The following is a 12,996-nucleotide window of genomic DNA, read 5'->3' as shown; positions in this document are numbered from 1 at the left end:
AAAATCTTTTCTCTCATGTTCCTCCCCTGCAAGAGACAGCATCCCACATAGCAAAACCTATGCAGACTGGTCTGGCCCAAATGCCGTTTTCGTTCCGGCAGTCTGGCAGACCTCCGGCAGAATATCACTCCGGCAAGTGGTATGTGGACCGGATGTGAGCCAGGTCTGGCAATGATGGCACCGGTTACATGATGGCAAGCCGCATATGGGCCGAGTATAGATTGGGTTCATTTGGCCCACATTAGGCATTTTTGTATCTGGCCCACAGGTGTTTTGGGTTCATTTGGCCCACATTGGGCATTTTTGTATCTGGCCCACAGGTGTTTTGGGTTCATTTGGCCCACGTTAGGCATTTTACAATCTGGCCCACAGGTGTTTTAGGTTCATTTGGCCCACGTTAGGCATTTTTGTATCTGGCCCACATGTATTTTGTGTTCATTTGGCCCACATTGGGCATTTTTGTATCTGGTCCACAGGTGTTTTGGGTTCATTTGGCCCACATTAGACATTTTTGTATCTGGCCCACAGGTGTTCTGGGTTCATTTGGCCCACATTGGGCATTTTTGTATCTGGCCCACAGGTGTTTTGGGTTAATTTGGCCCACGTTAGACATTTTTGTATCTGGCACACATGTGTTTTGGGTTCATTTGGCCCACATTGGGCATTTTTGTATCTGGCCCACAGGTGTTTTGGGTTCATTTGGCCCACGTTAGGCATTTTACAATCTGGCCCACAGGTGTTTTGGGTTCATTTGGCCCACGTTAGGCATTTTTGTATCTGGCCCACATGTATTTTGTGTTCATTTGGCCCACATTGGGCATTTTTGTATCTGGTCCACAGGTGTTTTGGGTTAATTTGGCCCACATTAGACATTTTTGTATCTGGCCCACATGTGTTCTGGGTTCATTTGGCCCACATTGGGCATTTTTGTATCTGGCCCACAGGTGTTTTGGGTTCATTTGGCCCACGTTAGGCATTTTACAATCTGGCCCACAGGTGTTTTGGGTTCATTTGGCCCACGTTAGGCATTTTTGTATCTGGCCCACATGTATTTTGTGTTCATTTGGCCCACATTGGGCATTTTTGTATCTGGTCCACAGGTGTTTTGGGTTAATTTGGCCCACATTAGACATTTTTGTATCTGGCCCACATGTGTTCTGGGTTCATTTGGCCCACATTGGGCATTTTTGTATCTGGCCCACAGGTGTTTTGGGTTCATTTGGCCCACGTTATGCATTTTTGTATCTGGACCACATGTGTTTTGGGTTCATTTCATTTATCATTTTTGTATCTGGCACACAGGTTAGCCTTACTTCTATCTGGCCTGCATGTGTTTATGGGCTTATTTGGCCCAGATTAGCCTTATAATTAACAAGCCCTAAAGGGCGATCTCGCGCACATGGGTGCATGCACATGAGCCCTTGCACATGGGCGTTTTGGCATGTATACCCTTCTGCTGAGCTGGTTGAGTCACACTGTGATGTCTAAACAGGTCAGCTATATCCATATATGGGGTCTCTTTGGCTTGGATGTGTTGAATCCTAAATGGTAAATGGTGCATTTATATGGCACCTTTTTTATCCAAGTCCCTTGGATTAAAAAGGCTGCAAGGCAGCAACCTGCGTACCAGGAGCAATAAGGTTCAGAGTCTTGCTCAAGGACTCTTCGACATGTGGACCTTGAAAGTGTATTCTCCGGGGTGGGTAACCTCTCAGCACCCCACCCACACTGTAAAATAGACTATTTTGAGCAGAAAACAAACCATGCCATGTCGGAACTACCATGTCATGTCGGAACTCAGCACACTACCACTGAAAGTCAATGGGGATGTGCTAAGAGTTCTGACACTTTCCGACATTGAAGGACGCATAAGAACCTTTGTTTATGTGAGTAGCGACGTAGTTTAGTTTATTTTGACTACAGTTTAGCGCCCGTAGCGCGGTGCCTCGCACGGTCCGTTTTTTTGTCATGCCGGAACCGGCTTGCCATAAGTGAGCCAGATCTGGGCCAGATCTGTTTGCCAGATTTGGCTGTGTTTTGGATGTGGATGTCTTTGCTCTTCGCACCATGGCAACCTCTTCCACCCCCTCCTGGGGGGCACCCACGATCCTGCCCGCCCCCCCAAACCCTCTGAGCCTTCTGAGTGAAAAGAGCTTGCTCTTTCTTCTGCTGTGCAGTGCATTGGCATCATCGGACCAGTCAAGCGAGCTGTTTAGGTGCACGCCCAGGAATTTGTAGCTGTCCACCAGCTCCACCGACTCTCCTTTGATGATGCTGGGTACTGGTGGGACCTTTCCTGCTTCTTCGGGGATCCACCGGCATCTCCTTAGTCTTGCCGGGGTTGAGTGGGAGGTGGCCCACCTCGCTCCATTGCACAAAGCCGTTCACCACGAATGTAACGTGGATAATGCAGCAAAGTGAATGGCAGTGATGACAAACACTCCTGAAGAAGAAACAGTAGTGCAGACACTCTCCAATGGAACTGTACGTGGAACTGATACTCACATGCACTTGCCAGTATCCTGAACATCAGCTGTACATGAGCTAAGCAACAAAGTCCTTATGAAAATATGTAATTCTTATACTCCAAAACGGCACTGCAACACGGCTGTCTCTGTAAAAAATGACACATGACTCAGAGTTTGAACACCTGTTCCATAACAGGCTTTGAGAACCCACACATGTGGGACTGGACTCCTGATTGGCTGTCAACTATGAATAAATCAAAACTCAAAACCCTCCTTTGAGGGGTTTCCACATGGGTCTGTAACTCAGACAGACTCCAGCATGTAATGGTTTGACATCCTGTAATATTGTTTTAAATACCGGGGTCCCACAGGGTGTCTTGCCACATTCTCTTCTCCATAAACACAAACAAAATCACATGCAATAACAATGGACTGTCATTCTTTAAATATGCAGGTGACAAGCGCTCTCTGACCACTTGTGGACATGCATGGTTCTCCCTGAAGCTGAGTGTCAGTATAAGACCCAAAAGCGCATGTTCCTCCTGAGGAGTCTGAATGATTTTAATAACAAGGACAGTTTAACAGTATTGAATCAGTTCTCACATTCAACACATCACAAAAAAAAGTTAAAAACATCAACTCACAAGAATCATTAAACAATAAAGCTACCGAAATCACCCACCACACCAATATGTGTCTCTACATGCAGTAAAAAGTAAGGCAGATCATCAAGGACCCTTCAAACTGGGTTGAGGGTGTTCCAGGGGTACCCAGTTAAATGACATGACAGAGCCTTTTACTCTGTTATAAGTAAAAGGCCTGTGTTCAAATTGTTACTTGAGTAAAAGTACAAAAGTATTGGCATCAAAATACTTAAAGTATCAATAGTAAAAGTACTAAAATGTTTGAAAATAGCAGATCTACAAGCTCACAACACGGTGCCAATGCAACACGTTGTGAGCTTGTAGATCTGCTATTTTCATTATAATTTATATCTGCAAAGTAACTAAGTATAAAGTTTTCAAATAATTGTAGTGGAGTAAAAGTACATTATTTGTCTCTAAGTTGTAGTGGAGTAGAAGTAAAAGTATTGAGAATGGGAAATACTCCAGTAAAAAAAAAATACCTAAAAATGTTACTTTAGTACAGTGAGTAAATACACTTATTAACTTTACACCACTGTGATCTACAAGCTCACAACACATCGCTTTGTGACGCGTTGTGAGCTTGTAGATCTGCTATTTCCAAAGGATTTTATACACATGATAACTTGTAAAATGGGACATTGTGCATAATGAGTACTTTTACTTTGAGTACTGAAGTATATTTTGATGCCAAAAAATGAAAACCCTCCAACTCTATTCCCATTGCCTGAGAGACAAGAGCCTGCGGTGATTGGTCGTGATGGTTTCCCTGACAACCGATAAAACCTGCGCTCATTGGTCGTCCCTCAGAACACACCCCCGTGTCCTGTGCTCTCATTGGTTGCATGACTCCAGCGCATGTGATAACCAGCTCAGCTGGTCTAATCAGCAGCAGCTGTGACTGAGATTGTCTTTGGGAGACGTCGACAGAACACAGAACAGCAAAAAGAGGTATGTTTATGCATTTATAATTATTTAGATCACGTCTGAACATTAATGGTTGAGAAATAACGTTGTGACTCAACATATGCTGCACATAATGTAAGATTCTGTTGGTTAGTTAGCCTGTAGTGTAACAGGTATTTCCTTGTAAACACAAACCGTTTGTTTGGACGTTTTAAAAGACAACATGCTATTAAAACAAAAGTATCTTGCCTTTTGTATATAGAATACATAGGTGTGTGGCCTTTTCTACTGTTTATCATGAAGTTGCCTCAATAATCTATATTTATTTTACTTATATTGCAGGGCTTTGTAGGCCAGGGGGGACTTTTAATAAGCAAGTCAAAGGTAAGGTTCCATTGGTACACTCTTGAGTTACTGACACGTAAGGGTCCATTTGGTTCCATTTGTACACTGTGAGTGTACACATGTAACCAAATGGACCCTGACAGGTCTGTAACTGACAGTATACATGGAACCAAATGGACCCTTACAGATCTGTAAGAGTTACAGACCTGTACGGGTCCATTTGGTTCCATTTGTACACTCACAGTTACAGATATGTAAGGGTCCATTTGGTTACATGTGTACACAGTTACAGATATGTAAGGGTCCATTTGGTTACATGTGTACACTCACAGTTACAGATATGTAAGGGTCCATTTGGTTCAATTGGTACTCTCAGAGTTAAAGGCCTGTAAGGGTCCATTTGGAATCTTGAGGGTCCCTGCTGAACCCCACCTGAGAACCACTGTACATTTAATGTGTTGGTTCTTAAAGTGGGTTTCTAGAGATGGTTCCTCCAGGTGTAAATACACTTCTCTTGTGGGGTTCCTTGGCGCACAACCTTTTCAAATCTGAAGCCAAATACAATTTACATGGAAATCTTTGAGAACCACTGATATGATATAGCTACTTATAACTTATTTTAAGGTGAATTGTAATATGACAACTGTAAACAAAATTAGAGTTTGAATATACTGTATTGTTAGTTAATCAAACATTTCTTTCCTTGCAGGGCTGTGATTGTCATTGGTTGTATGACTCCAGCGCATGGGAGAAGTTCATTACTGTCTGATCAGCAGCTGTTATTTTCACAGCAAGTAAGTTCAATCTGGTTGATTCTGTTGCATCTCTGCGCTATCTTTTTCCTTGGAGTGCTAATAATCGTTCAAACAAGGCATATATATCATCAAAGACGTATTTGACTATCTGTCAGGACTTATCTAACTTGACTGCGTGACTCATTTACGCTGCACCGCACACACACCGCGTTTAGATGCGAGTGAGCAACAGGCATGCTGTCACTGAAATATGGACCGTGGTGACAAACGCTCTAAAGTGTGGCTTCACTAAAGCCTTAGATCAAGACTATCGTATATGTATTTTATCAAATCTGACTTTTACTTTCGTATCTACGAGAGTCTTAGTGACCACACCCCCAGTTTGCCCTGAAATGTCACCGGTAAAACCTGGAGCTGTATGTCTCCAAACATGTAGAAATGCAAAACATAAGGTGCTTGCCCCAAATGTTAAGTAGGTGTCCAGAGTATTTGTGCAATGTATTAGTTCATATTTTTCAATAAAGAAGTGCTTTAATCCCATCTGTGGCCGAACGCCATTCCCCCCCCTCGTTTACTTCCTATTTACATGTAAATTGTGTAATTCCGGCTTTCACTAGATGCGCCACGTCACTACCGCCGATCTACAAGCTCACTGCCTTTTTAAAAAGGAGGAAAAAAATTAAAACGTGCAGCTCACTGTATAATCCACAAATGAATCGACTGTTGGAATAAAGGCGAGGATGTTACTCTATTCATTAAATGTCTTAAATTGACTAAGGCTTAAAAGAATAAAGTTACTTTATTCTTGTGTAAATATGTAGATGCATTGTTGTTTTTTAAAATGTATCTTCTCTCTCTTCCCCTTGCTCCATCTTCTTCCCTTTCTTTATGGAAATACACCCACTGTTTTACACCTGCAAACCTGTGATGTGATAAAGCTTTTCTCATTCTCATAGGTGTTGAACCAAATCTGCTGCCATTAGCTGATACCCAATCCCTAGAAAACCTGGAGGAGCGGCTACAAAATAGCCCCGACCTCAAAATCCAACTGGTAAGAATGTCAGTTCTACTCGGGGAAGACACACACACAAAACCCTTTTTGTTTGTTGTTTAATGCTAACCCTTATCTTAAATTGGCTTCTAACAACTTTGCTGGGACATACAATATAGAATTGAGAAGCTAATTTAGTCAATCATGAAGGAACACTGCTATTCTATAGCTACTGCTATTTTTTAAAGAATTGTGCAGTAAGTGATTTTGTTTATTAAAAGATAAACATATCTATATTCGGATGGCAATAATTACTATGAAGTGTTCAGTAACAGGGGTCTCCCTGTCTCTCCAGGTGTTTAGTAAACAGAACATGCATGTTATGGTCAGATACCAATGTTATCCAATCAGAGATGACTCATACAGGATAAACAAGTGAAATTGGAAATGATGACACAAAGAAGTGAGCAGTAGCAGTACTCCAAGTCTTTCGGGTGACTGAACTCATTTCGGCTGCTTGTACCTGTGACCTTATGCTTTTGGTCATGACCCACACTTCAGCACAGAGCACATCATCCTTAGTTCCAAATTCTTGTTCTAAACAAAATTGATTTATTTTCCCTTACTGTTTTATTTACCGTTGCACTGAGAATTAAGACACATTACTAAAGAAACATTCTCATGATTGCTTTGATTTCAGGTCTCCAGCGTCAGGTGGAGGTGGGGGCAGAAGAGGCCGAGACAGGGGGTTCTCAAACAGCTCCAATGCAGAGTGAGTCTTGTCTAGAAAGATGGTGTGTTTACATTGATACAGTTCATTCTGGAATAGGGGTCTTGTCTGGCCATTAATAACTGAGCTTAAATTATCTTAAATTCCAAGTTCTTCTTCTAAACAATATGGATTTGTTTTTTCTTTTTTTTCCCTCCAGTTTTCCTTACTGCATTTTATTTTATTTATTTATTTTTTTACCGTTGCACCGAGAATCAAGCCCCATGACTAAAGAAACATTCTGATGTTTGCTTTGATTTCAGGTCTCCAGCGTCAGGTGGGGGCAGAAGAGACCGAGACAGGGGGTTCTCAAACAGCTCCAATGCAGAGTGAGTCTTGTCTAGAAAGATGGGGTGTTTACGTACAGTCAGTCCGGAAAGTATTCAGAATGCTTCACTTTTCCTACATTTTCTTATGTTACAGCCCTATTGAAAAAAGTATTTTTGAATATGTTTCCACAAGTTTGGCTCACATATTTTTGGGTAGTTTTGACCATTCCTTTTTGCAGAACAGCTGCAATATATGCCAGCTTATGTTCAGCTAAACAAAGTAACATTTTAATTCAAATATCAACTTTAACGATCGGACCAACATCTAGGCTAAACATGTCACGTTTGATCTCTTCGCAGAGCATCAGTAGAATAATGATAAGTGGCTGAGCTCATCAGTATTAGTGTTGGGTCGATAGTCAAACTAGGCTATAGATTTTAAGATATAATGTCAAATGATTGAATAAATCTAAGATAGTCTAATTGATACTGTACAGTATCAGCGGCGCTATAGACAAATTGTTTCAAACAGGCTGTTTTAGAAACAATTTTACATCAAGTTGTGCAGATGTGAAGGCGAAATATATTGAACTTGCAACGAAAATGAGAAAATCAGATTGATCAGAATAAGAGGAATTAGAGGGGTGTGTTCTAAAATAATAGCCTACTCTACACTGAAGGTATGATAATGACTGCGCGTGCATGAGGACTCCAGTCTTTGAGCTCATGACAAAACACAAAGGTTGCATTCGTTCAGAAAATAATGTTTGATACGAGCTGTCCAGAAGGCTCTCATCCACTGCAATGTATTCACTGAACTTCTGGTAGATGTTATGCCACCGAAAGTGTCATGGCGCATCTCTATGGACGCAACCACGTGATGTATGACACTTCCTTGTGAGATTTTCCTTGACGGCTACAAGGAAGTAACACGGAAGTATCCATTATTGTTTTACAATGGGCGGCGACACTACAGGCCAATCAAAGCCTTGTTTTTCCAGGGACTTCTGGGGTTGTTTCTTCAGTGCACTCAGGGCATGGTGCTGCAGCACATCAAGCGCACCGTAGATTCTGTCATGTGACGGGAAAGACCCGCGGTGATTGGCCAGTTTCTCCAAGAAACAAAAATGCCGACCATGTATGCTAATTACTGAGAATGTCCATCGGCCATTGCCGGATGAGGCATCTAGGTATTTATATCTATGCTTGTACCTGTGACCTTGTGCTTTTGGTCATGACCACATCTCATCTTTAGTTCCAAATTCTTGTTCTAAACAAAATGGATTTATTTTTCCTTACTGCGGTTTTATTTACCGTTGCACTGATAATTAAGACACATTACTGAAGAAACATTCTCATGATTGCTTTGATTTCAGGGCTTCAGCGTCAGGTGGAGGTGGGGGCAGAAGAGACAGAGACAGGCGCATGTGAAGGAGCTCCAATGCAGAGTGAGTCTTGTCTAGAAAGACATGGTGTGTTTACGTAGATACAGTTAGTTCTGGGATGGGGTCACGGCTCCAGACGTAACTTTTTCACTGGTGCCACTTAACTTTTCAGTAGGTAGCACCACCAAAAATTACTTACCCCCCCCCCATATAGCCTACAGTATGTAGGAATTGTGTTTTAATATACTACTTAAGATGTCTGCCAATATTGATAATATGGTGTACCATCACTAGCTTAAGTTTTTAAGTGCTTTATTTATAAAGTACATACAAAGTTCTTTTTACATAGAAAAATAAATACTCCTGGGAAGAGGAAGAGGAAGAAATCGTTATTTACCCAGGGTTTGGACTAAGTTGCAGTAACTTATTTCTTGCCAGACCCTGCAGGATTGTTAATCACCCGGTGATTTTCATACCTAGTGTCGTGTTGGGGAGTCGAACTGGGAACCTCTCGGTAACAAGCCTGACCCTCTTAACCACTAGGTCACCGCATCCCTTGGGTATACAAGCCTAAATAATAAATTTACTTTGATGCTGCGTTTTCCCCCCTCTTTTCTTACACAGGTTTTTATTTATTTACTATTTTTTGACTAAAGAACAACATTCTTATGTTTGCTTTGATTTCAGGACTCGGATCTCATCAGTTCTGTTCTGACAATGGCCAGAACAGCATCTACAACAGCCTCGTGGAGGAGGTCTGCCATCTCTGCGTGAACCTTGGTTCTGAGGGAGGTGCGAGCTACGTGGATGAGGGTCTCCTGGTACAGTTCTTTGTGACTCACAGTTGTCACATCGGAAATGTATAATGGACATGATGAGATTTGTTGACTCGGAACGTCAAATTCTGTGAGTTAAATTTTGGCGAGGGAGGACCGTCACTTCAGCAAAAAAGCACTACTTTTTTTTTCAGTTTACAGTTTCTTGTTAACTGCATTGTTCACATATTCCAAATGTTGACTGCATTGTTCATACACGCATTTGCCTCACATGGTTTGCAGTTTAATAATAAAAAAGCAGAAAACTTTATGCTTGTTTTTATTTTATCTTAGTCAATTATAGCCTGTGTATGGCTTGATTAAAGGAGAGAGCCTGACTAAAGCACAACCCCCCCCTAAATAAGACCTTTGTCACACCCCATCTTAACTTCTACAGTTGACTTTTTTCATAGGTGCTCCTGTTTCCATAGTGGAAACACTGTTCTGGCTCATCACTGGGTCAGCACAGTGTGGCCCTTTACAGCTGGCCCATGCACGGTTCATGTATGTCTGAGCTTCTGGCAAACCGATCTGGCGCCAGACCAGGGGGTATAGACCATTGCTCCGAGCGAGCCATGACAAACTGCATGATCCGGGCCATAACTTTGCCAGCTTTGGGCCAGAACATTATGTCCACAGCTGGCCCTGTCCTGGCAAATGTATGGGCCAGCTGTGGGCACAGTGTTCTGGCCCTATGCTGGTGACCCATATCTGGGCCAATTATGGACACATTGTTCTGGGCTAGTTCTGGCCAACCATGCCTAGGCCAAGTATGGACACAGTGCTCTGGCCCTGTGCTGGCCAACCATGTCTGGGCCAGCTGTGGAAACACTATTCAGGCCCTGTGCTGGTGACCCATGTCTGGGCCAGCTGTGGAAACACTGTTCAGGCCCTGTTCTGGCGACCCATGTTTGGGCCAGCAGTGGAAACACTGTTCTGGCTCATCACTGGGTCAGCACAGTGTGGCCCTTTACAGCTGGCCCATGCACGGTTCATGTATGTCTGAGCTTCTGGCAAACCGATCTGGCGCCAGACCAGGGGGTATAGACCATTGCTCCGAGTGGGCCATGACAAAACGCATGATCCGGGCCATAACTTTGCCAGGTCTTTTTTGCTATGTTCTGGCTCATCACTGGGTCAGCACAGTGTGGCCCTTTACAGCTGGCCCATATACGGTTCATGTATGTCTGAGCTTCTGGCAAACCGATCTGGCGCCAGACCAGGGGGTATAGACCATTGCTCCGAGTGGGCCATGACAAACAGCATGATCCGGGCCATAACTTTGCCAGGTCTTTTTTGCTATGTGGGATGCAGCTGTCTGAGAACACAGTGTCGTCTGTGATCAAGTCAAACTGGTTTTACTGCTATAAATTATCATACAATTTAGACTCAATGTGCGTCACATCAAACTAAACCGCACACGCTCCCTAACCCTAAAGCCGAAAATAGCAGATCTACTCTACAGTGTGTTGTATTGTAACGCACGTTAGCGTGTAGACCTGCTCTTTTCAGTGCACGACACTGGCACACAACTGCCATAACTGAGGGACAAGTATGGTAATACTAGTACACACACACACCAGAGGCGTACGGTCATTGGGGCCAACGATGCCATGGCCCGGTCTGTGAAACCCTGCTTGCCCCTGTGTAGGGGCAAGATCCGCCAGAGGGAAACAACAAAAAATCTACATAACATTAGCAGCCCCTCACCCTATAAGTCGCCTTTGTTTTCAAATGGGGCTCATTTGCATTCGGCCGAATTGTTAATGAGAAAACCAGTTTCGCCGTCAAAGCGGTTCTCCATTGCGCAGGCTCCTCTTTCCATTCAGAAATGTAATATAACAAGAACCGTCGTCCCAAAACACCCTGCCCCGGGTCTAAACCGGCGGCCTCGGTCCGAAAAAAATGGGGCAGTGTGTTTTGGGACGAGCGTTCCGTTTTCCACCCGGAATGGCTCGGTAATTCTCGGGAGAGGGAGAGTCGTGTCAACTTTTATATATGTACAGTATGTAGACTGTTACAATAGCATATAAGATCTGATCATAGAGTTAAGTTTATTTACCAAATTGTGTAATAATTGTAAATCAGTAATAAATCAAGTTTCCAAATCATAAAGGCAGGGAAACATGCTGCCCACTGGAACTGAATCTAATAACTCAACATAAGGAACTCAAACACAAATGCTCTGCTGTGCGGCCACACGCCTGTGACCTGGGGAGGACTGAAGAGAAAGAACTGTTGTAGAGTGGGGTTTTATAGAGTGAGGAGACAATTGGCCAGGTGTCTCCCCTTCCACTGATCATCTCAGCCTCCACCCTCCAACCCAGCACTGCAATAGAATGTTAAAGGCACACACACACATAACCCTATAGAAAAGGCCCAGGGGGCCGTCACAGAGTTTTAAAAGTGAGAGACAGAGCAAGCTGTCATTCCTAACATTCCTATCTACTCATTCACCTTTTTTGGCCCGGCTCCAATCAGATAATTTAAACACTGTTTCTCAACGTCTAGTGCGTGGACCCCCATGGGTCCAAATGGACCCTTACGGTCTGTATCTGTAACTCTGAAAGTGTGCGAACGGGACCAATTTAGTTCCATTTCACACCACTCAGCCGCACCACCATCTTGCTGACACCACCGACCACGCCACAGTGCATCTACATACCTTCATGTGTGTGTGTGTGTGTGTGTGTGTGTGTGTGTGTGTGTGTGTGTGTGTGTGTGTGTGTGTGTGTGTGTGTGTGTGTGCGTGTGCGCACGAGTGTGCATGTGTGTGAGGGCTGTGTTTAAAGAGGAAGTATCTAATTTACTATGATTCATCGATAGAAATATTCACCTTGTTGAAACATGCCTCAGAAGTTTTCCTCTCATGTTGAATTGATCAAATAAACCTAAATTAAAACCCTAATGAACAATTGAAGACAAGAAACACTGGAAGTTGTCCTCTCTCATTCTATTGCTCTGCCCCCGACACAGTCCACAATAAAGCTGACTCAGATGCATTATGTTATGTTTCAATAATGCTGCTATTAGAACTGTGGCAGTTTTTAGATGCAGTATCAAATGTCAGTTTATTCAGAGGTCTGCTACTGTGACTAGGATCATCATCAACCCTCCACCACAAATCACATCTCATTCAGTGTCCCGCAGTCCACTTTACACTGACACCAACAAAGAATGTAAAACAGCAGATTAGACCTAACCCTAACACCAACTCACAAAATAATAATACAAACTCAATGCACACACAGTCATACACTAACATGTATTCAAATAATAGTATTTCGTTTTTTGGTACTATTTATTACATTAATTGAATCATTTAAGTTCAACAGGTCTGTGAATTCACTTGTAATGTTTGTATAAATGTTTATTATAAATCATAAATCAAAAAACAGTTGCATGTTGACAGCAATCAGTTGAAACAGTTGCATACAGGTAATGCACGGTTATTATATACATTCCTAAAATGGCCAATAGATGCTAGGGTATTTCACATGGAATATCAAAGCTAGACAATAATGGGGGCTCAGGAGGTAGAGCAGCCGTTTGGGAAGCAGAAGGTTCCCAGTTAGATCCCGGGCTCCCCCAGAATTAGTTTCAAAGTGTGTGAATGGGTGATTGTAATGCACATTGTACCACGCTTTGT

At 42.9% G+C, this 12,996-nt stretch overlaps 1 protein-coding gene across 1 annotated transcript; it reads left to right on the top strand.

The window, feature by feature from the left end:
* Nucleotides 1–3,990: 3,990 nt before the first annotated feature.
* On the top strand, nt 3,991–9,616 carry LOC311046292 (uncharacterized protein). Its single transcript, XM_084058513.1, has 8 exons — nt 3,991–4,063; nt 4,361–4,402; nt 5,073–5,157; nt 6,075–6,169; nt 6,810–6,881; nt 7,142–7,207; nt 8,524–8,595; nt 9,220–9,616. Exons 5-8 carry the CDS (start codon nt 6,875–6,877, stop codon nt 9,396–9,398), a joined length of 324 nt encoding a protein of 107 aa, XP_083914639.1. The 5' UTR covers nt 3,991–4,063; nt 4,361–4,402; nt 5,073–5,157; nt 6,075–6,169; nt 6,810–6,874; the 3' UTR covers nt 9,399–9,616.
* Nucleotides 9,617–12,996: the final 3,380 nt, after the last annotated feature.

The sequence above is a fragment of the Gymnoscopelus microlampas genome, assembly GCF_963454915.1.
Source record: "Gymnoscopelus microlampas genome assembly, chromosome: 5".
NCBI classification, from domain to species: domain Eukaryota; kingdom Metazoa; phylum Chordata; class Actinopteri; order Myctophiformes; family Myctophidae; genus Gymnoscopelus; species Gymnoscopelus microlampas.
This window is presented reverse-complemented; position numbering and strand designations above follow the sequence as displayed.